Source organism: Oncorhynchus kisutch, linkage group LG15, assembly GCF_002021735.2.
Source record: "Oncorhynchus kisutch isolate 150728-3 linkage group LG15, Okis_V2, whole genome shotgun sequence".
In the NCBI taxonomy this organism is placed as follows: domain Eukaryota; kingdom Metazoa; phylum Chordata; class Actinopteri; order Salmoniformes; family Salmonidae; genus Oncorhynchus; species Oncorhynchus kisutch.
This window is the reverse complement of record NC_034188.2, coordinates 48,632,872-48,657,319: the sequence shown is the minus strand read 5'-3', so window position 1 is coordinate 48,657,319 and position 24,448 is coordinate 48,632,872. Positions and strand designations below refer to the sequence as shown.

Here is a 24,448-nt window from a genome sequence, read left to right as displayed (position 1 = left end):
TATTAGATTCATTCCATTCAACAACAGGATTTTTTTTTACACTTTAATAAACCCACTTGAATGCAATATTCATCGGTGATTTGCTAATTGTGGAAACAACTAGTAATAACTATATATCACTTTTTAATATACAGTACCAGTCAAAAGTTTGGACACACCTACTCATTCCAGGCTTTTTATTTATTTTTACTATTCTCTACATTGTACAATAATAGTGAAGACATCAAAACTATGAAATAACACATATGGAATAATGTAGGTACCAAAAAGTGTTAAATCAAAATATATTTTATATTTTTCAAAGCAGCCATCCTTTGCCTTGATGACAGCTTTGCACACTCTTGGCATTCTCTCAACCGGCTTCAACATATGTAGGAGTTCCCACTTATGCTGTCCAACTCATCCCAAACCATCTCAATTGGGTTGTGGTCGGGTGATTGTGGACTCATCAGACCAAAGGACAGATTTGCACCAGTCTAATATCCATTGCTCGTATTTCTTGGCCCAAGCAAATCTCTTCTTCGTGTTGGTGTCCTTTGGTAGTGGTTTCTTTGAAGAAATTCAACCATGAAGGCCTGATTCACACAGTCTACTCTGAACAGCTGATGTTGTTTCTGTTACTTGAACTCTTGAAATACTTGGGCTGCAATTTCTGAGGCTGGTCACTCTAATGAACTTATCCTCTGCAGCAGAGGTAAGTCTGGGTCTTTCTTTCCTGTGGCGGTCCTCGTGAGAACCAGTTTCATCATAGAGCTTGATGGTTTTTGCAAAGTTCTTGAAACTGTCCGGATTGACTGACCTTCATATCTCAAAGTAATGATGGACTCGTTTCTCTTTGCTTATATGAGCTGTTCTTGCTATAATATGGACTTGGTCTTTAACACTTTTTTTGGCTACTACATGATTCAAATCAAATTAAACTGTATTAGTCACATGTCCTGAATACAACAAGTGTAGACCTTACCGTGAAATGCTTACTTATTCCATATGTGTTATTTCATTGTAGAATATTTGTGAAAACGTAAACTATGTAGAAAATAGTCAAAAAAGAAATAAGAAAAACCCTTGAATGAGTAGGCTTTATCAATGACTTGTACTATAATTGTATTTTTTATTTGATAGGTTGCGATATTGTGTAGAATATGCAATAATATGAATTCTGAGCCAATGAGATGATCCAGAAAATACGAAATTCTCCTTTGATCATGGTTTTTAGCCCAGGACCAGCCTTAACCTCTGTCTAAGAAACAGGCCCTTAGATCTTCACGGGTTGGGCATGCATTGGCATTTCATTACATAACCTTGTTTGGAACAGGGGGCAGGTCGGTTCAAATTTGATCAACATTAATCACCACACAAAACCTATTCATCAAAATGCCATACAATCCCTGGGTTTCCTTTTGCATTTCTTATCAAACTTCCATCTAAAAGTGAGAAGTTAAGTCTATACGAGAGACAAAGCGGCCCTTGGGATGTCCTATGTAGAAGAGTGGATTCATGTCTTGAGAATGAAACACTATGAATGCTGGAAATGTGATAACGGAAGCCACAAGGTAAGAAACACACAGAACCAAAAAATAGGCATTGTTAATTTCACTCGCATGTCATCCCTCTATTCTATTTTGTTCCAAGAGCTACTTTGAAAGTAGCCTTTGCTATAGGCTACAACTGCTACTGTGAAGGCCTATTGTTCAGCGGGAAATATAGAATCAAAATATGTTTCTGCCAAAAGCCCCTTGGCGAGAGAAGAGATTTGTTACACTATACGGATGCTTCACTTGGTGACAGTCCCTTCACTTTTTTGCCTCTGCCCAAGATTTCTCCAATGACAATTGTTTATGTGGTCCTAATGGCTGCTGGGACAATTCCAGATCATGCAAAACTCATAATCTTGGACCCTTGTAGTTTCAAGCTAAGCTGTTTACTAATATTTCAAATCAATGGATAATCAAGGTTGATTGATTCTGGAAATGACTGAAAGAACAATATTGGACATGTGGAAATACCATAGTAATAAAATGCATGTTGCTTGCCTTACATGCTATATGATGCGAAGAAAGAAATGAATTAGCTAGATAAAAGGAAAAAAATGTAGCATGTGTATTTTGCTATATCATTTGTGGTTTGAGAGAGGGAACACAGATATGACAAAGAAATTCAGAAAAATTAACTCAAATGTAAAATGAATGGGTTAATAATATGTTGAACAAAAATATAAACACAACATCTCAACAAACGCAACATCCCATGTTGCTGAGGGGGGGGGTTGAGTTTTCTGTCTGTAATAAAGCCCTTTTGTGGCAAAAACACCAAATTCTGATTGGCTGGGCCCTGGCTACCAAGTGTGTGGGCCTGGCTACCAAGTGTGTAGACCTATGCGCTCCCAGGCCCACCCATGGCTGCACCCCTGTCCAGTCATGCAAATCCATAGATTAGGGCCTAATGAATGTATTTCTATGGACTGCTTTCCTTATATGATCAGTAACTCAGTAAAGTCTTTGAAATTGCTGCATGTTGCATTTATATTTTTGTTCAGTGTAGCTGTTAAACGTGGAATCTTTCTCTATTCAGTTTTTCTAATACAGGTATTCGTCCATCCAATCACCAATACAGGAAACCTAACATTTCACAAAGTTAAACATTGCAGCTGTAACATTCATCACTGAAAACGAGCTAGAAAAAGTCCCAGCCAGACATGACCAGTGTAAAAAAACACCAAGACATGTCAGCCAGGATTATACTGTAGTGACAACATACTCCAACACAGTAATCACCATTGTGCTTCTTTACAATATCCATTCTCAGCGCTCAACAAAGGTGGCGGAAATTTGATCTCAGTCACAGCAATAACCAAGGGCAATTAGGGTTGTTTAAGATGCTGATTTGAGTTGGGAAAGAAAATATGCTGGGAATAGGTAAGGGAATGATACTGTAGACTTTAGGAGGTGTGACAGATCAGCTAGTCCAAAACCCCCTAAAAACAGGTGTGAGGCATGAAATGAACAGACCGGAGGCAGTGGTTGTGGTTCCTTAGCTTTCGTATTGTCACTAAACGGGTTCTTTCACCCGACAAAATAGTTCCTGTACAAGGTAGAATCCAATGCTGAAACAGTGTGAAAAGCTCTCTCGCCCTCCATTTGACAAATCTGACCATAATTCTATCCTTCTGATTCCTGCTTACAAGCTCGGTCTATAAAAAAGTGGTCAGATGGAACAAATGCTAAACCATAGGACTGCTTTGCTGGCACAGACTAGAATATGTTCCTGGATTCTTCCGATGGCATTGAGGAGTACACCACATCAGTCAATGGCTTTATCAATAAGTGCATCGAGGACGTCGTCCGCACAGTGACTGTACGTACATAGAGCTGACGCTTTCAAGGAGGGGGACTCTAACCCGGAAGCTTCTAAGAAATCCCGCTATGCCCTCCAACGAAACCATCTAACAGGCAAAGCATCAATACAGGATTATGATCGAATCTTACGACACCGGCTCAGACGCTTGTCGGACGTGGCAAGGAAGCACAGCCCGAGAGCTGCCCAGTGACACGAGCCTACCAGACAAGCTAAATAACTTTATGCTCGCTTCAAGGCAAGTAACACTGAAACATGCATGAGAGAGTCAGCTGTTCCGGACGACTGTGTGATCATGCTCTCGGCAGCCGATGTGAGTAAGACTTTTAAAGAGATCAACATTCACAAGGCCGCAGGGCCAGACGGATTACCAGGACGTGTACTGAAAGCATGCGCTGACCAATTGGCAAGTGTCTTCACTGACATTTTCAACCTCTCCCTGTCTGAGTCTGTAATACCAACATGTTTTAAGCAGACCACCATAGGCCCTTTGCCCAAGAACACTAAAGTAACCTGCCTAAATGACTAACAACACGTAGCACTCACATCTGTAGCAATGAAATGCTTTGAAATGCTGGTCATGACTCCCATCAACACCATTATCCCAGAAACCCTAGACCCACTCCAATTTGCATACCGCACCAACAGATCCACAGATGATGCAATCTCTATTGCATTCCAATCTACCCTTTCACACCTGGACAAAAGGAACACCTATATGAAAATGCTGTTCATTGACTACAGCGCAGCATTCAACAGCATAGCGTCCTCAAAGCTCATTCTTAAAGCTAAGGACCCTGGGACTGAACACCTCCCTATGCAACTGGATAGGGAGGTTGTGAAGAGGGCACGACAAAACCTATTCCCCCTCGGGAGACTTAAAGATTTGGCATGGGTCCTCAGATCCTCAAAAGGTTTTACAGCTGCACCATCGAGAGCATCCTGACGGGTTGCATCACTGCCTGGTATGGCAACTGCTCGGCCTCCGACCACAAGGCAAAACAGAGGGTAGTGCGTATGGCCCAGTACATCGCCGGGGCCAAGCTTCCTGCCATCCAGGACCTCTATATCTGGCTGTGTCAAAGGAGGCCCTAAATATCGTCAAAGACTCCAAAGACTCCAGCCAGCCTAGTCATAGACTGTTCTCTCTGCTACCGCACAGCAAGCTGTACCGTATTGCCAAGTCTAGGTCCAAGAGGCTCCTAAATAGGTTCTACCCCCAAGCAATAAGACTCCTGAACATCTAATCAATTGGCTACCCAGACTATTTGCATTGCCCCTCCCTCCCTCTGGAACGCTGCTGATACTCTCGGTTATTATCTATGCATAGTCACTTATTTAATAACTCTTCCTACATGTACTTATTGCCTCAATTACCTTGACACCGGTGCTCCCGCACATTGGCATTAACTCTGTACTGGTACCCCCTGTATATAGCCCCGCTATTGTTATTTACTGCTGCTCTTTAATTATTTGTTATTCTTGTCTCTTACATTTTTGTTGTATTTTTTTAAAACTACATTGATGGCTAAGGGCTTGTAAGCATTTCACTGTAAGGTTGTATTCAGCGTGGGTGACAAATACAATTTGATTTGATTGAAAAGAATAAACAAACTAAGCAGCTGACCAAAAGGCCGTGGCCAAAAAGGGAACGCAAAACAACAAACGACTCCCCTCGTCTTTAGACTATCGTCTACACATAATATTTACAGGGGGAATTCTTCCCCCTATCTATAACCTGCCTTGTTTAACATAGAGCCAAGATGCGTTAGACGAAGCCGTTTTCTCTGCGGTAGGAAAGTCTGACGTCCTCACAGGTCCCCATGTCTGCTCCCAATCCACCCCGAGCTCCTCTCCTGTTACACCTATATAGAGGGAGACACCAAGCCAATCAGTGGGCCCAGTTGTGTACTAATTGGCTTTACACTGAGTACCTATCCCCTGAGGAGGGTGCTGTCGTGTCGTCTCCCTCCGGCTGATAACTGAACTCTCACAAAGGGTATAGTGGAGAGATCAAGAATTCATTATAGTACCTGTCCACCAGAGTTGACTACCCCTGCGTCACGCAACTAGTTTATCTCTCCTTTCTCATCATGCCAGCTCGCAAGGTGGACCTATTATAGAGTACCATAGTATGAGTCATAATACCCATACAACCTAGAGGTCAAACGTGGAAATGGTTCCAATCGTATTTCCACCATTCATTTCTCCCATAGGGGATTTTAGAAACACTTCAAATAATGGCTGTGTTTTTTGTAGGCTCACCTGGTGTGAACTTTTGATAACCATGCAAATATCTCTTTACTTTTATCAATACATTCAACTGTATTTACCCTTCCAAAATTGAAATGCTAATTATGTGGCTATCATAAAGAACTACAAATACCATGGTGATCTGGACGAGACTGCTGACTCGAGGCAAGGGTAGGAATCTCTGGATTTTAACTATCTAATGTTAGCTAAATGTAGAAATGAATAAAGAAGATAGATTTCTTTAAATTGACAGAATTCTGTGAACTGTCTTGTGCAAGTTTGAAATTGACACAATACATATTAGCAAAGGCATCGAGAAGATATGAGGAGCAGGAGCTTGCAGGGATTTGTAGTTTTGCACGATGTATACTTTGATGCTAATCTGATTTTTTAAAATAATCTGAGAGTAAATAGAGACGAATATATTGATAAAAGTCACCTTGTCCGGGAGAGATTTACATGGTTATCAAAACGCCACACCAGGGTGAGCCTACACAAAACACAGCCCTTGTTTTAAGTGTGTCTAAAACGGTGGAAAAACTGTTAGAACCATTTCCCTGTTTGACCGCTAGGTTTTATGGGTATTATGACACCTCCACTGTGGGGCGGCTCTATGGCCATACAAGGGCCAAGTGGCCATACAAGGGCCAATCTAAGTGTTATGGTACATGGTGTGTCCTTGAGAAGACTCTTTTGTGTTGGAGATGTTGGAGTAGAACTAGTATGAAAGTAGAAATAGCTTGATTATTGGTCACTGTCATTGCTTGAATAAGACAATGCAATGATGGTCAAGACACGGTGATGAGTAAAAAAAAAAGATTGTCGTAAAGAGTAGTAGTCTCTTGCTGTCATCTGCTGGCCAAGTTTGGGTTGTTATCAGTGCTCGTGGACCAAAGTATACAAAACATTCGGAACACCTGCTCTTTCTATGACATAGACTGACCAGGTGAATCGAGGTGAAAGCTATGACCCCTTATTGATGTCACTTGTTAAATCCACTTCAGTCAGTGTAGATGAAGGGGAGGAGACAGGTTAAATAAGTTTTTTTAAGCCTTGAGACAATTGAGACATGGATTGTGTATGTGTGCCATTCAGAGTGTGAATGGGCAAAACAAAATATGTAAGCGCTTTTGAAAGGGGTATGTCAGTAGCTGCCAGGCGCATCGGTTTGAGTGTGACAAGAACTGCAACGCTGCTGGGGTATTCACACTCAACAGTTTCCCTTGTGTGTCAAAAATGATCCACCACCCAAAGGACATCCAGCCAACTTGACACAACTGGTCCTCTTATTATTTGGAAATACCTGCAAATTCAAATATGATTATTAAAAATGACCAGAATGCAGTCCCAAATCACAGACTTGTATCAGCTCCAGTAAGACCATATTTAACATTATATAACGTACATTGTTTCCCTGTCAAAGAAATCAACTGATGCCTTGAAGTAAAAAAAAAAGGCCTATTCCATTCCTGAGTTACACCAGAGGTGGACCCCCTCGCATAGAGACAGTGGATGCCTTTGCTTGACTTGAGTAACACTACCCTGGCCTCGCTCAGATTACGACCCTCTCATGGGGCCAAGACTCGTGTCACCAATAAAGAGACATGATAGAGAGTTACATTCCAGGAAGACGAGTAGTGAACCTCTGGCCCAGAGCCAGCCAGACAGCACAAAAGTGCCTCACATAAAATGAATGTGTTGTGGAACACATCCTGGCTTGTCTGAGCTCTTCATTTGCTCCCAGGAAGCATGTGTTGCAGGGTTTACCATCTGCTGATGACTTATTGAGACAGCACGAAGAGAGGCGATGAGTCTCGGTCTTGTGGCTGACTTCTGTGTGTGCTGGGCCAAATAGGATAGTATTTTCTATTTCGATGTAAATATTTGGCATACATTCCCCTCCGTTTATTGATAAAGGCACATGACTCTAGAACCAACAAAAGTCATAAAAAAATATTGTGAATGTCCATGACTAGTCTACATGGAAATGTATCTGAAAATAAATGCATTTATATATTTATTACAGTCTTGTCCCATCGCTCCCATACAGACTTGGGAGAGGCGAAGGTCGAGAGTCATGCGTCCTCCTATACACGTCCCCGCCAAGCCGCAATGCTTCTTAACCCGGAAGCCTGCCACACCAATGTGTCGGCGGAAACACCGTACAGCTGGCTAAGTTAGCATGCATGTGCCCGGCCCGCCACAAGGAGTCGCTAGATCGTGATTGGACAACGACATCCCAGCCAGCCAAACCCTCCCCTAACACGGACGATGGTGAGTCAATTGTGCGACGCCTCGTGGCTCTCCCGGTCACGGCCGGCTGCAGCACAGCCCGAGATCGAACTTGGGTCTGTAGTGACACCTCTAGCACTGCGATGCAGTGCCTTAGACTGCTGCACCACTCGGGAGGACTGCATTTTTAACATTTTTATAGAAACATAAGTTGACTTTTTGGAGATAATAGGTTTTTCCATTGGCACAGCAGTCGAAGGCACTGCATCTCAGTGCTAGAGGCGTCACTACATACCCTGGTTCGATTCCAGGCTGTATCACAACCGGCCGTGATTGGTAGTCCCATAGGTCGGCGCGCAATGGGCCCAGCACTCTCCGGGTTAGGTTTGGCCGGGGTAGGCCGTCATTGTAAATAAGAATTTGTTCTTAACTGACTTGACTAGTTAAATAAAGGTTAAACAAAAATGAAATACAAATTCCAGGACACCGACAAAACTATTTATGGTACATGAGAAAACGTATGCTACGTCTTCATTCATAGAAGATTGTATTTGTTCTTTCCTGATTCTGCTTGGGCATAATCTGTCATTGACAATATTGCAAAAAATATGTTCTGACTCCATTAGGCTATATGTAACTAATATTATTAGATGAGAGATGAGAGTTATATTTGCTGCATGGAATGGGTATTATACTGTTGTTGATTACTCTATTTTAAGCCTTTTAAAGCCTCTACATTCTTCTTCATATTCTTCAATAGACCTATGCATAATTTTTCTAGAGAGAAAAGGGAAATTAGTGGAAGTGCCTGAAAAACAAATGAGAAAGGACAGGGAAAGGAAATATGGTGTTGAAAAAACAGCTCTTCCCTTTCCTCCCTTCTGGCTTCCTGTCAGGGGCCAATGCTTTGCACACTCCTCTGAGCCCATGAACTCACTGCGATCAACTCTCCTCACAAGCAATCCGATCCTAGATCAGTACTCCTACTCTAAGACCGGTGGAGGCATAGAAACCATGTGTTTGATACCATTCCACCCATTCCGCTCCAGCCATTACGATGAGCCCCCCCCCCCCCCCCCCCCCCCCCCCCAATTAAGGTGCGATCAACCTCCTGTGTCTAGAACGCTTTATGAACACAAGCCCTGGACTTTTCCATTTCTGATAGTTACAGTCAAAACACTAACTGAAAACTGTTCACTATAGGGGTAATTAAGTTTTCCAGGTTTAACATACCTGGCAACCCTCTGCTATTTGTTTCCAAGTTAGCCAACCCCTTCCCATGTAGCCTAGGCAATAACCAACTGTGTTATTATGGTAGAGTCTGAAGTGACTGATGTTGGTTTTCTGAGACTTCCAGATTAGCATCAACACTCAATCCTATCTCAGGTCTGCTCTGGCATAAAACCGGCTTTTTTACTGACTGACAATGTGTAAGTTATGTTGATACAGATTTCAGGGTGATTGCTATCTGGTTATCATATCAAATCAAATCCAATGTTATTGGTATACACCCCCGCCCTTCTTCTTCCCACAGAGGTGTTTATCTCTGTCGGCACGATGCTTGAAGAAGCCCGGTGGCTGAATCGACTCCGACAACACATCCCGAGAGAGCCATGTTTCTGTGAAACAGAGAATGTTACAATCTCTGATGTCTCTCTGGAAGGCAACCCTTGCTCTAATTTCGTCTACCCTTGTTGTCAAGAGACTGGACATTGGCGAGTAGTATACTCGGAAGCGATGGGCGGTGTGCACGCCTACGGAGCCTGACCAGGAGGCTCCGTCTGCGGCGATGTTGTTTTGGCTCAGCTTCTGGGATTAGATCCACTGTCCCAGGTTGGGGTCCGAACAAAGGATCCGCTTCAGGAAAGTCGTATTTCAGGTCATAATGTAGGAAAATTGACATTGTTTTCTGGGCTAACAATGTAAGAAATAATACTTTAAAAAATATATATATAGATATCCATAGTTTTCAAAGGACTCAGAGCGAGGCAAACATCTCTGTCAGCGCCATCATGCAGTAGGTAATCACAAAACAACCTCACAAAAAAAACTGTCTTGTATTATCTGGAGTTTGCTGCCTGGAACACAGTCTCACCAAAGTTTTCCATGTTGTAGCCTCATTACTGGCTAAATTAACACGCACCACCCGGCCCTAGAATTTCCTAATTTCCTCAAGTGAAAGAACACAATCTTCTCCTCAGGCTAATGCTTGACCATTACATAATTAATTCCCAATTTTTCTCTTAACTGTTTTATTTCTTATTTCCTGCCTTGGTTGTCAAATCTTTCCCCCAGCACACAGTAGATCTAGGCTATAATAGCAGGAACATTTGTATATGAATGTTTGATATTCAATGAAAGTAGTGTGTGTGTGCGTGCGTGTGCGTGTATGAAATAGACGTTTGCTAAACATGTACAATTCTCGTGATCAGTATAGCATATCACTCAAATACATCTTTTCAGTCTCTCTTCCATTCTTATCAAATAAATGTGACTTTGATTAGATTATTGTGTGGGTGCAGCATGGAGTAGCCTAATTTCATTATGCCTATGAGTGCAAAAAAAAACATAGCAAGGTATGACAAGCATTCCTCCTTTACTCCTTTTAGCTTCGATGGATTTACTCAAAATAATGAGCCTTTCGCAGTGAGAGGGGTTTAAAAACGCTTTACCGGATCCTGCAAAAATACTTCGACCTAATTCTGATTGGACCATATGCGATTTTTCGCCCCTCTCTCAGGCTTTGACGGGCGGTTACGGATTTTCTCGAATTTACACGAAAGTTTAGTGAAGATGAAGAAATGGATTTTGTTAAACTGCTCGGGACTGTTCTCGCCGTTTTCTGCCACTTAGGATTCACCCAATTTGAACACAATGGTGAGTGTTGACAGGGAAACAATGTCAAACTTGTCAAAGCCCGTTGTCAAAAGGTAACTGTATGATTAACCAACGGTTATCTAATGCATTGCAATATTGCGCTCTTTTGATTGTGCGAAAAAAATCGTATTATGTAGTACCCAACGAAAGAAGAAAGATTTTGGAACGTTAAAATGTTTAAATAGAAACTTCAAATGTCACCCAAAATCGAGTGCTTTTGTAAGCTAGATGGCAAAAACAGTCACTGCAATATTTCTCTTCAATAGGCCTAGACATTGCCCAGAGCAGGCTCTTTGTTTTGGTTTGTGTGTTGGGAACCTATGATTCGTTTTGAGATGGGCCATTATGCTCAGAAGTAGGCTACAGATTTAAAAGACCAATGTGGAATGTAATAGTATAAAGGTGGTGCAAATATCAAGGTGGGCCATATTACTTTACAGCTTATCACTGTGGTTTGCAACAGTATTAATAAAGGCCCTAATAATAAAGAAAATATGGCAATAGGTCTACATAAAATCAAGATCTTGCACATATGCCTATTATCATGTAATCCATATATGCTAATACATGTGCCTTATGTCGGCAGGGTAGCCTAGTGGCTAGAGCGTTGGACTGTTAACCGGAAGGTTGCAAGTTCAAACCCCTGAGCTGACAAGGTACAAATCTGTCGTTCAGCCCCTGAACAAACAGTTAACCCACTGTTCCTAGGCCGTCATTGAAAATAAGAATTTGTTCTTAACTGACTTGCCTAGTTAAATAAAGGTAAAATAAAAATGTCCTCACAGTTTACATAACAACTTGCAATGTTATTCCACTGAATGACCATTCTGATTTGACGTTATTTATTACCCACGTTTAGATTTGCAATTTTCCAATTGAATTTGCAATTTGATTTGCTTTCTTGATTTGCAATTTCTTGTTTTCCAATGCGATGCACTGTAGGCCAGAGGATCTGCCGGCGTGGCACAGAGCGACCCTGCTACAGGATCAACTACTTCCAGGACCCACGGCGGAGGGTGACCTTCGATGATGCCAGGCAGGCCTGCAGGACGGATGGGGCAGAGCTCCTCAGTATCGAGACTGACAATGAGCAGCGTCTGGTCGAGAGGTTCATCCAACAGTTGCAGGCCACTGATGGGGACTTCTGGATCGGGCTGCACAGAAGCCCACGCCACTGGGTGACTACCATAGGATGCCCTTCGCAGTACTACTGGCTGGATGGCAGCAAGGCCAGATTCAGGTGTTCTTGTGTTTTACTTTGGTTTCAAGTCTAGGAGATCCCTGCAGCTGTTGGCATGCACACCACAGGAAAATACAGGGCCATAGAGATACCTCACATGACTCACAGTAATCTGAGTGTCATCAAAGAGCATCAGGGATTAACACATGTTGGAGTCATTGCTATTTTATCGGTACAATTTGTATTATCAGGAATGTTGTGGTATTGGCAGTGTTGGGAAAGCTACTCTCAAATATAGTTTACCCAGCTACCAATTACTTCACACTGAAAGAAGTTAAGCTACACTAAAGGTACCCTTAAAAAATATAGTTGACTTGACTAAAGTTACTTTGAAAAAGTAGTTCACTTCATCCAAACTACTTAATGAAAAAATATTATATCTAAATCGGAAATGTCATAGACGACAAGTTGCCAGAACAGATCACCGTTGTCAGATGTTAACAGATGTTATTTACCCTATTAATCACAAAATAAAATGCTTCAAGTGAGAATTAGGCAGAGTAGTGTGTAGTTCCAGTAGTTAGCTACACCACTACATGGCAAAAGTTATTAACTACTGAAAACACTACCTTGATTTGAATTTAGTTCAACTACCACCAAGCTACTGCAAAATGTAGTTCAATTACTAGTTGAACTACATAGTTCTCTACTCCCCAACAGTAGGATGAGTAGGATGAGAGTCCATTTTCAGAGGCATGCTGTTGACTATCAAAGGATCTCTGATAAAGTTGTTGACCTATGGAAAACACGCTTGTTGCAGAAACTGGCATTGGGACGAGCCATCGTGTGGCAACGAGATGTGTGTGGTGCTGTACCACCAGCCTTCTGCCCCCCCTGACGAGGGGGGGCGCTTAATGTTCCAGTGGAACGATGACAACTGCAACACCAGGAACAATTTTGTCTGCAAGTACTCCGAAGGTGAACTGTACCCTGGACACGTTCTGAGTAGACAAACGTTGTGGAACATTGCAGATAGAAATGTTATGAATAGAGTTGACATGATTTGTTATTCTACATGTCAGAGAGTTATGTTTGTTTCACATCGTGTTTTTCTATCTGAACGATCCACAACATTGTGCCCTGCAAAACATGGCCCCGGTGTCCTTGATAGTGTTCATATTTAGACATGAACAGATTAAAAGGGTTGTATTCAACGGACAGCAAATGGAAATAAAGGGGTCTAAACAGGGAGGGACTAACTGAATTTGTCCAATTAGAATCTCTTTTGTTGACAAGTTTTTTTGTTACGGATTGCAACAGTGTGCACTAATGAATTTGGCAATGTTACATTACATTTATCCTATCTCAATCCTGTATTTTATCTCCGCTGAAGGAGATAATATTGCATGGTATGATTTTGATTGAATACCAGTTTATCAACAAGGAACCATAGAAAATATAATTCACAGTCAATATAGTGCATATACTTTTGCAGCTGACGATTCTCTTTCTCTCTCTTACAGAAAAGTTACCCGTGTTTACTGTGGTGTGGAATTCATTATACACAGGTAAACCCACCCCTGCAACTAACATTAAGATTTTTTTAAGGTCAAATATGTGAATCCTTGAGATGAGTGATTTGTTGATACTGAGATCAACAGTTTGAACATTATGACATCACAATCTCCGAAGTGTCTATGTAAAGGATGACATCTAGTGGTAAAGATTTATGAATCACAATATAATAGAAGATAATATAATAGAACATAAAAACCTCATCAGTGTCATTGAATCAATCCTCTTACCAGATAATAGAGGCTATGCATGACAAATACAGTAGGCTATTGTACAGTTACAGATTACCAGTGAAGTTCCTTGAAACTGTTGCTATGATTGAGTTTATTCCTAGAGAGTTTATTTGCATATTAGTCATCCTGTACTTGTTTACACATTGCTGAATCACACATGCTCAATCTTTCTTCTCTGTTGAAGACAAATGTTGCTTATTTTGGTCTGCACATTTATTTGGGCAATATGATGTTTTTGTATATCAATCCAATTTACAGTGTCTGTCTATTTACACGTTTTGCTCATTATCTATTTTCCAGTTGCCCCAATTATATCTTTAATACCAATCCTCCCATCAGCTAAAGTGAGTGATGAGAAGACAAAACTAGGACTGTCTGAATCATCAGGTAAAACATCTGCACTCTTCATGTCTATCGAGTTTGATCCTTAGTTATGAAATATTGTACATTATAAACTGGGTGGTTCGAGCCCTGAATGCTGATAACAGACCGTATACCATGGGTATAACAAAACATTTGTTTTTACGGCTCTAATTACGTTGGTAACCAGTTCATAATAGCAATAAGGCACCTCTGGGGTTTGTGATATATGGCCAATATACCACGGCTAAGGGCTGTGTCCAGGCACTCCGCATTGCGTTGTGGGTAAGAACATCCCTTAGCCGTGGTATACACCCCTTCATGCCTTATTGCTTAATTGTGTCCCAAATACAATAAATGATCTCCTCATTTATTTTCCAAAGTTTCTTTCCAAAATGATTCATAGTGAGGTGCCAACTTACTGTCATTAGCCTGGTCCCAGATCTGTGTGTTTGCGCTATCATGTCAGCTCCTTTTCATTGACAATCTCAATCTCACACAAATTATCAATGAACCTACCAGGTACCTCCCCAAAGCCTTAAACACGGGCACCCTCATAGATATCATCCTAACCAACTTCCCCTCTAAATACACCTCTGCTGTCTTCAACCAAGATCTCAGCGATCACTGCCTCATTGCCTGCATCCGTAATGGGTCAGCGGTCAAACGACCTCCACTCATCACTGTAAAACGCTCCCTGAAACACTTCTGCGAGCAGGCCTTTCTAATCGACCTGGCCGGGGTATCCTGGAAGGATATTGATCTCATCCCGTCAGTAGAGGATGCCTGGATATTTTTTAAAAATGCCTTCCTAACCATCTTAAATAAACATGCCCCATTCAAGAAATTTAGAACCAGGAACAGATATAGCCCTTGGTTCTCCCCAGACCTGACTGCCCTTAACCAACACAAAAACATCCTATGGCGTTCTGCATTAGCATCGAAGAGCCCCCGTGATATGCAGCTGTTCAGGGAAGCTAGAAACCATTATACACAGGCAGTTAGAAAAGCCAAGGCTAGCTTTTTCAAGCAGAAATTTGCTTCCTGCAACACTAACTCAAAAAAGTTCTGGGACACTGTAAAGTCCATGGAGAATAAGAACACCTCCTCCCAGCTGCCCACTGCACTGAAGATAGGAAACAATGTCACCACTGATAAATCCACCATAATTGAGAATTTCAATAAGCATTTTTCTACAGCTGGCCATGCTTTCCACCTGGCTACTCCTACCCCGGACAACAGCACTGCACCCCCAACAGCAACTCGCCCAAGCATTCCCCATTTCTCCTTCTCCCAAATCCATTCAGCTGATGTTCTGAAAGAGCTGCAAAATCTGGACCCCTACAAATCAGCCGGGCTAGACAATCTGGACCCTTTCTTTCTAAAATTATCTGCCGAAATTGTTGCCACCCCTATTACTAGCCTGTTCAACCTCTCTTTCGTGTCGTCTGAGATTCCCAAAGATTGGAAAGCAGCTGCAGTCATCCCCCTCTTCAAAGGGGGGGACACTCTTGACCCAAACTGCTACAGACCTATATCTATCCTACCGTGCCTTTCTAAGGTCTTCGAAAGCCAAGTCAACAAACAGATTACCGACCATTTCGAATCTCACCATACCTTCTCTGCTATGCAATCTGGTTTCAGAGCTGGTCATGGGTGCACCTCAGCCACGCTCAAGGTCCTAAACGATATCTTAACCGCCATCGATAAGAAACATTACTGTGCAGCCGTATTCATTGATCTGGCCAAGGCTTTCGACTCTGTCAATCACCATATCCTCATCGGCAGACTCGACACTCTTGGTTTCTCAAATGATTGCCTTGCCTGGTTCACCAACTACTTCTCTGATAGAGTTCAGTGTGTCAAATCGGAGGGTCTGCTGTCCGGACCTCTGGCAGTCTCTATGGGGGTGCCACAGGGTTCAATTCTTGGACCGACTCTCTTCTCTGTATACATCAATGAGGTCGCTCTTGCTGCTGGTGAGTCCCTGATCCACCTCTACGCAGACGACACCATTCTGTATACTTCCGGCCCTTCTTTGGACACTGTGTTAACAACCCTCCAGGCAAGCTTCAATGCCATACAACTCTCCTTCCGTGGCCTCCAATTGCTCTTAAATACAAGTAAAACTAAATGCATGCTCTTCAACCGATCGCTACCTGCACCTACCCGCCTGTCCAACATCACTACTCTGGACGGCTCTGACTTAGAATACGTGGACAACTACAAATACTTAGGTGTCTGGTTAGACTGTAAACTCTCCTTCCAGACCCATATCAAACATCTCCAATCCAAAGTTAAATCTAGAATTGGCTTCCTATTTCGCAACAAAGCATCCTTCACTCATGCTGCCAAACATACCCTTGTAAAACTGACCATCCTACCAATCCTCGACTTTGGCGATGTCATTTACAAAATAGCCTCCAATACCCTACTCAACAAATTGGATGCAGTCTATCACAGTGCAATCCGTTTTATCACCAAAGCCCCATATACTACCCACCATTGCGACCTGTACGCTCTCGTTGGCTGGCCCTCGCTTCATACTCGTCGCCAAACCCACTGGCTCCATGTCATCTACAAGACCCTGCTAGGTAAAGTCCCCCCTTATCTCAGCTCGCTGGTCACCATAGCATCTCCCACCTGTAGCACACGCTCCAGCAGGTATATCTCTCTAGTCACCCCCAAAACCAATTCTTTCTTTGGCCGCCTCTCCTTCCAGTTCTCTGCTGCCAATGACTGGAACGAACTACAAAAATCTCTGAAACTGGAAACACTTATCTCCCTCACTAGCTTTAAGCACCAACTGTCAGAGCAGCTCACAGATTACTGCACCTGTACATAGACCACCTATAATTTAGCCCAAACAACTACCTCTTTCCCAACTGTATTTAATTTTAATTAATTTATTTATTTTGCTCCTTTGCACCCCATTATTTTTATTTCTACTTTGCACATTCTTCCATTGCAAAACTACCATTCCAGTATTTTACTTGCTATATTGTATTTACTTTGCCATCATGGCCTTTTTTGCCTTTACCTCCCTTCTCACCTCATTTGCTCACATTGTATATAGACTTGTTTATACTGCATTATTGACTGTATGTTTGTTTTTACTCCATGTGTAACTCTGTGTCGTTTTATCTGTCGAACTGCTTTGCTTTATCTTGGCCACGTCGCAATTGTAAATGAGAACTTGTTCTCAACTTGCCTACCTGGTTAAATAAAGGTAAAATAAAAAATAAAAAAATAAAATAAAATAAATTGACAATGACTGACAAGGAGTTGACATGATAGCGCAAACAGATCTGGGCCCAGGCTATAATGCCATTGTCTTACCTCTGGTGTTTTTTTTCTCCCTTCAAGTATCTCTTTCAGATAATGTCCTGTATGTCTCCTACATTCTATTTGCTACTATCCCTATTCTACTGCTGCTGCTTGTGGCTACAGGAGTCTTCTGCTATAAACGGGCTGCCAAAAGGTAATACTTGTTCGCTTCATTGTATAATAACGGGTAATAATACATTTTGTATGTTTAGGCTCCTGTCAAGGTCACCAAACATTATTTAAAAGTATGTCAAAAAGAATCTATAGGTAAAAAATGACAAGGGTAAGAGGGGCAAAACAGAGGGAGCTTGCAAGAGGGCTTGTGAAACACAATCGACATCAGACGTCACAGAGCATAAGAGATGTTTTGTTTTGAGTTTGGTTTAAATGCCGTACTTGAAATAAGCAATGATGGAGGTGTTTGTGGCACGCTATATGCCTCTGTAACTGATAGTGTAACTCTTTATGCAGGAGAAAGTCTCCAACAGACAGCTACCCTAAGCAAGAGCAATGGGGTACAATGTCCACTGCGGCCTGCAACATCCAAGGACCCTATGCCTACCAGGACATCACCAAGCTTCAACCAGCCGAACTGGAGAGCATGGCACCTGAATCAATCAAGAAGATGTCCTTCTGTGCCTCCTCTTTTGATTCCCAGTGTGATGATTACGAGAATGTTTCAAACATGGAGACAGTGACAGAGAGTGGCTTTGTGACCAACGATATCTACGAGGACTGGCAAAACCAGGGTCGGCACTATCTCAACGAGACTGGATGGGTGGAGAATGAGATCTATGAGTAATGTTGCGGCCCTGCAGTGCCTCTCTCTTTACCACATGTCCACTGGGCCATCTGGGCATCTGACTATTTTTGTCTCCATTCATCTTTCATATCTCCTGCTGGTGGGTTGTATGGCATCATGTGATGCGAGACAGGATGGACAGATCCTGTGTGGTATTATATAGTGTTCGCTTTAGGGTATGCCCACTAACCGTACAAAAAGGCCTATGGTGTCACCCCCATTTGAGGTTTCCTGTGTGGAAGTTGATGTCAGGGAACAGGACAATATCTTCGGAAATTCGGATAACAGAAGTCTGACCCCACGACACCTCTGAGCAATGGCTGCCTGCGAGAGATGATCCTCCCAGTGATACTTAACAAAGCCTCCACTGCTATGACACCAGTTTGAGCTGGCTGGTTAAAGTCATAATGTGCCTTTGTTAAGTCCTGGTTGAATAACAGAGTGTAGCATTTGTTTATTTGCCTATTCCTGTGTCTTCGTCTTATAATCTTGTATTTATCACAATGTTGTGAGAAAAATCAAGAAAATACATGTTTTGCGTACATGGTAGATTCAAGTGGGCCTGACTAGAGTGTTTGCGAAAAAGTAGTCTTAACGAGCTAAAGCTGAGTGTTCTTGGAGGATGTCGGACAGGAAATACCAAAAGCACATCTGGAACTCGCACATACAGGAAATCTAGCAGTGACAGCAGATGCTTTTGGGGTGCTGCGCTCAACAGTTTTCCATGTAAGGCTGTCACGATAGGTTAATTAACAAAACATGTACTTGCTGGACCTGTAGGCCTATATGGGTGATATTTCAGATATCGTGCACCGCTCTGGCTACAAATAAATGTTTTGTTTAAAAAATATATATAATAATGTGCCTTTTATTGTGTTTTTGTGTACAAGAAGAAAGAAAAATAGACCATTTATAAGCCGTAAAACCTTTGGTAAGATATAGCTTACTTTACTGTACTATTGCAAACAGTACTTACTTATGGCTTCCATATTGTTTGTTTGACCAGCAGATGGTGCTGTTTCATGTCATATTTCAACTGTCTTTCCATTGGTCTCGAACTACAGCAGTTTCACTCAAATTCTATGTTGATCGCTAGATGTGCAATGGGTATGTTAAAAAAAGGATAACAATGTGCTAATATTCTGTCATATTATTGTATTATTCTCAAACCAATTGATTTGGCTTAATAACATGTATCTAAAATGTATACTGAACAAAAATATACTGAACAAAAATATAAAGGCAACATGCAACAACTTCAATTTCAACTATTTTACTGAGTTACAGTTCATACAGTATAAAGAAATCAGTCAATTGAAATAAATTCATTAGACTCTAATTTATGGATTTCACATGACTGGGCAGGGGTGCAGCCATGGCTGGGCCTGGGAAGGTATAGGCCCATCCACTGGGGAGCCAGGTCTAGCCAATTAGAATGAGTTTTTTCCCCCACAAAAGGGCTTTATTACAGACAGAAATACTCCTTAGTTTCATCAGCTGTCCAGGTGGCTGGTCTCAGACGATCCCACAGGTGCAGAAGCATGATGTGGAGGTCCTGGGCTGGCATGGTTACACATGGTCTGCGGTTGTGAGGCCGGTTGGAAGTACTGCCAAATTTTCTAAAACGATGGAGGCGGCTTATGGTAGAGAAACTAAGATTCTGTTTTCTGGCAACAGCTCTGGTGGACATTCCTGGAGTCAGCATGCCAATTGCACGCTCCCTCAAAACTTGAGACATCTGTGGCATTGTATTGTGTGACAAAACTGCACATTTTAGAGTGTTTTTTTATTGTCCCCAGGTCAAGGTGCACCTGATGAATGATCATGCTGTTTAATCAGCTTCTTGAAATGCCACTCCTGTCAGGTGGTTGGATTATCTTGGCGAAGGAGAAATGCTCACTAACAGGGATGTAAACAATTTTGTGCACAAAATTTGTGAAAAAATACACTTTTTGTGCATATGGAACAATTCTGGGATCTTTTATTTCAGCTCATGGAACACTTAACATGTTTTGTAGATATTTTTGTTCAGTGTACAACCCTGAATTGCAGAACAAACACCATCCAGCATAATCCAAATTAATGTTGCCGTTTTGTCCGTAGCTGGGAAACCTGGCAAGCATCTCACACTCTCTTCTCAAAATGTATGATTATTTTACCACAGCCGTAAAGGGCAATTGCAACCAACAAAAGTTATAATAAAATGTATTCGTGGTTGCATCACTTGCATGCATCATTTGCTTTGTGCACAAGCATGTACACATTACATAGTCAGAGACCAGCTGCACACACACCTTCACACATCAAAACAACATGCATGCATGGATTAATGTGCTAGTGTAAATGTACATAAATAATTCACCAGTCCAATCCCTGCACTTTGACTCAGAGTAACAAAAGCTTTTTCTATGCACCTGCAGGTCAAACTTCAAAGTCAACCCTCCACTCAGGGCGGCGAGCAAACAGATATCAGAATAGCAATGTAACCGGTTGACGTAAGAGGTGGGTCCGGTTGGCTTGGAAACGAATTGGCACTGAGGCGTGGAACCGCTTCAGAGGCCCGCCCCCTGTACAAATACCCCCATGGCTCTGACGTCAATGTACGTCAACGAGAGAATATGATGCCTCCTGCAACTCAACTCATGTACTTTAGCTAATATAGGTAGCTAGCTGAAACAGTATAGCTCTATTGTATTGGAGAACGTGGCGTGACAGCCGTAAAATGTATTCTGTCGTTGGTCTGAAGGGTCGTTAACGTTCAAACTGGCCGGGCGACCGAGAAATGGACTTTGTCTATTTTGAATAGACAACATTTTAGCGGGCGGTTTGTTTTCCCTTCAACATCTGTAGGCTCAAGTCGCGAGTCCCTAGGTCCTCACCCCCAAACCACATTTAATAAAGCATGGTCATGGCTGACAATCACCAAAAACCGATGGTCCGGGGTCCTGTCCGAGTGGGCTTCTACGATATCGAACGTACTCTAGGAAAGGGTAATTTCGCAGTTGTGAAGCTGGCTAGACATCGCATTACCAAGACCGAGGTGAGTGTTGAGAATTAGCTAGCTGGCTGGCTAGTTAATAGTGAGCTAAGCGTGTGATTCTCTTGCAAAGGGCACTAACCTTGTCTTTCAACTAACAAGCTAGTGGTTACTTGCCCCCTGCATTGCAGTTGTAAGTTAGCTAGTTATCTAAAGTTATATTTGCACATTTATTCTGTAGTTGTCTCATTCGGTTCACATTTGACATTGGCATGTTTAGACCATTTCACACCTACCTAGTTTACTATGTTGCAAACAGTCTTTTTTTTTGCAAAGATTCTGAACCTTACATGAAGAAAGTAAAAGACTAGAAATTTACCAACTATTATGTAAACTTGATAATTATAACTGTCTATGATTAGCAAAATTGTGTGTCACCCAGTTTTACATTTAGGCAACGTTAGCCTAACTGTGAAGCTGATTCATTCATGTGTGTTCATGCCATGAGATTCACATTATCTCATCGAAATCAAATCAAATTTTATTTGTCACATACACATGTTTAGCAGATGTTAGTGCGAGTGTAGCGAAATGCTTGTGCTTCTAGTTCCGACAATGCAGTAATAACCAACGAGTAATCTAACCTAACAATTCCACAACTACTATCTTATACACACAAGTGTAAGGGGATAAACAATATGTACATAAATATATATGAATTAGTGATGGTACAGAACGGCATAGGCAAGATACAGTAGATGGTATAGAGTACAGTATATACATATGAGATGAATAATGTAGGGTATATAAACATAAAGTGACAGTTTAAAGTGGCTAGTGATACATGTATTACATAAAGATGGCAAGATGCAGTAGATGATATAGAGTACAGTATATACATATAAGATGAGTAATGTAGGGTATGTAAACATTATATTAAGTTGCATTGTTTAAAGTGGCTAGTGATACATTTTTACATCAATTTCCATTATTAAAGTGGCTGGAGTTGAGTCCGTATGTTGGCAGCAGCCACTCAATGTTAGTGGTGGCTGTTTAACAGTCTGATGGCCTTGAGAGAGAAGCAGTTTTTCAGTCTCTCGGTCCCTGCTTTGATGCACCTGTACTGACCTCGCCTTCTGGATGATAGCTGGGTGAACAGGCAGTGGCTCGGGTGGTTGTTGTCCTTGATGATCTTTATGGCCTTCCTGTGACATCGGGTGGTGTAGGTGTCCTGGAGGGCAGGTAGTTTGCCCCCGGTGATGTGTTGTGCAGACCTCACTACCCTCTGGAGAGCCTTTCGGATATGGGCGGAGCAGTTGCCGTACCAGGCGCTGATACAGCCCGACAGGATGCTCTCGATTGTGCATCTGTAGAAGTTTGTGAGTGCTTTTGGTGACAAGCTGAATTTCTTCAGCCTCCTGAGGTTGAAGAGGCGCTGCTGCACCTTCTTCACAACGCTGTCTGTGTGGGTGGACCAATTCAGTTTGTCCGTGATGTGTACACCGAAGAACTTAAAACTGTCCCGTCGATGTGGATAGGGGGGTGCTCCCTCTGCTGTTTCCTGAAGTCCACAATCATCTCCTTTGTTTTGTTGACGTTGAGTGTGAGGTTATTTTCCTGACACCACACTCCGAGGGCCCTCATCTCCTCCCTGTAGGCCGTCTCGTCGTTGTTGGTAATCAAGCCTACCACTGTAGTGTCGTCCGCAAACTTGATGATTGAGTTGGAGGCGTGCATGGCCACGCAGTCGTGGGTGAACAGGGAATACAGGAGAGGGCTCAGAACGCACCCTTGTGGGGCCCCAGTGTTGAGAATCAGCGGGGTGGAGATGTTGTTACCTACCCTCACCACCTGAGGGCGGCCCGTCAGGAAGTCCAGTACCCAGTTGCACAGGGCGGGGTCGAGAACCAGGGTCTCGAGCTTGATGACGAGTTTGGAGGGTACTATGGTGTTAAATACTGAGCTGTAGTTGATGAACAGCATTCTCACATAGGTATTCCTCTTGTCCAGATGGGTTAGGGCAACCTCAATGTTGTGCAATACACTGCCTTTCTTTAACCATGGATCAATACCTTGCTTCATTACTCTCACTAACAATTGTGTGCAGTTTTGTATAATGTTATGTATAATGTGGTCAACAAGCCACCCCATAGTCCTTGCCCCCCCCCCCCCCCCCCCCCCTGAATCCGCTGTGTAGTGTTAGGGGGAAAAAAAACAACATGCAACCAGGGGGGACTCTGGGACCAAGTTTGGGAAAGCCTGCACTGTTGTAAACAACCATGGTGTAAACAATCATATAAATATCTAGGGCATGCAACATGGGTTAATGCATTGGTTACATAACCCAATAAAAATATAACTTTGTTGCCTCTTCTTGGGACAATCAGTGTGCAGCTGTTGTGTACACTATTCACAGACGCTAATAGTCCTTGATCATGACTCTCATTTCCATTACATTACACATAAGTCTTTGGACGAAGGCGTCTTCTGTGCAGGGGAGTTTTGTTAAGTGCGCTGACCGTATCTTTCGTATCAGCGATTTCCAAAAGGTTAAATTGATAAAATCAAAATGTATTTGTCACACGCGCCAAATACGACAATTGTAGACCTTAACCAACAGTGCAGTTGAAGAAAGAGTTTACCAAATAATAATAATAAATAGTAACACAATACAATAACGAGGCTATATACAGGAGGTACCGGTACCGAGTCAATGTTTGGGGTTACAGTTTAGTTGAGGTAATTTGTACATGTAGATAAGGGTGAAGTGACTATGCATAGATAATAAATTATGAGTAGCAGCAGTGTAGAAAACAAATGGAGGGGGGGTGTCAATGATCCAGTGGGCTTTTCATTAATTGTTCAGCAGTCATATGGCTTGTGCTTAGAAGCTTTTAAGGAGCCTTTTGGTCCTGGTCTTGGCGCACCGGTACCGCTTGCCGTGCGGTAGCAGAGAGTACAGTCTTGGTTGCAAGATTGAATCCCCGAGCTGACAAGGTGAAAATCTGTCGTTCTGCCCCTGAACAAGGCAGTTACCCCACCATTCCTAGACCGTCATTCAAAATAAGAATGTGTTCTTAACTGACTTGCCTAGTTAAATAAAGATTAAATAAAGGTGTAAAAAAAAAATTGGGGGCCAAATCGGTGTCCAGAAATACCGATTTCCGATTATGAAAACTTGAAATCGGCCCTAATTAATCAGCCATTCCGATTAATCGGTCAACTTCTGTCTTGTGAGGACCTGCCTTATGACAGGCTTACAAGCGCTCAGTCCAGCC

General features: G+C 42.3%; 2 protein-coding genes across 3 annotated transcripts in view; both read left to right on the top strand.

Moving 5' to 3' along the window:
• Positions 1-10,425: 10,425 nt before the first annotated feature.
• laynb (layilin b) lies at positions 10,426-19,455 on the top strand. Of its 2 annotated transcripts, none has more exons than XM_031790412.1 (7): positions 10,426-10,716; positions 11,659-11,956; positions 12,717-12,874; positions 13,420-13,464; positions 14,005-14,091; positions 17,515-17,545; positions 17,863-19,455. In XM_031790412.1, exons 1-7 carry the CDS (start codon positions 10,641-10,643, stop codon positions 18,191-18,193), a joined length of 1,026 nt encoding a protein of 341 aa, XP_031646272.1. In that variant the 5' UTR covers positions 10,426-10,640; the 3' UTR covers positions 18,194-19,455. The 2 variants fall into 2 exon arrangements, with proteins under 2 accessions (XP_031646272.1, XP_020358288.1); XM_020502699.2 differs by having other exon boundaries at positions 10,430-10,716; positions 17,431-17,545.
• A 1,337-nt stretch (positions 19,456-20,792) lies between these two features.
• The window catches only part of sik2b (salt-inducible kinase 2b), a 62,978-nt gene continuing 59,322 nt past the window's right edge, over positions 20,793-24,448 (top strand). The window contains exon 1 of the mRNA XM_020502698.2: positions 20,793-21,233. Coding sequence (XP_020358287.1) covers positions 21,096-21,233 — 138 coding nt within the window. The 5' untranslated portion in view covers positions 20,793-21,095. The remainder of the gene's footprint in view (positions 21,234-24,448) is intronic.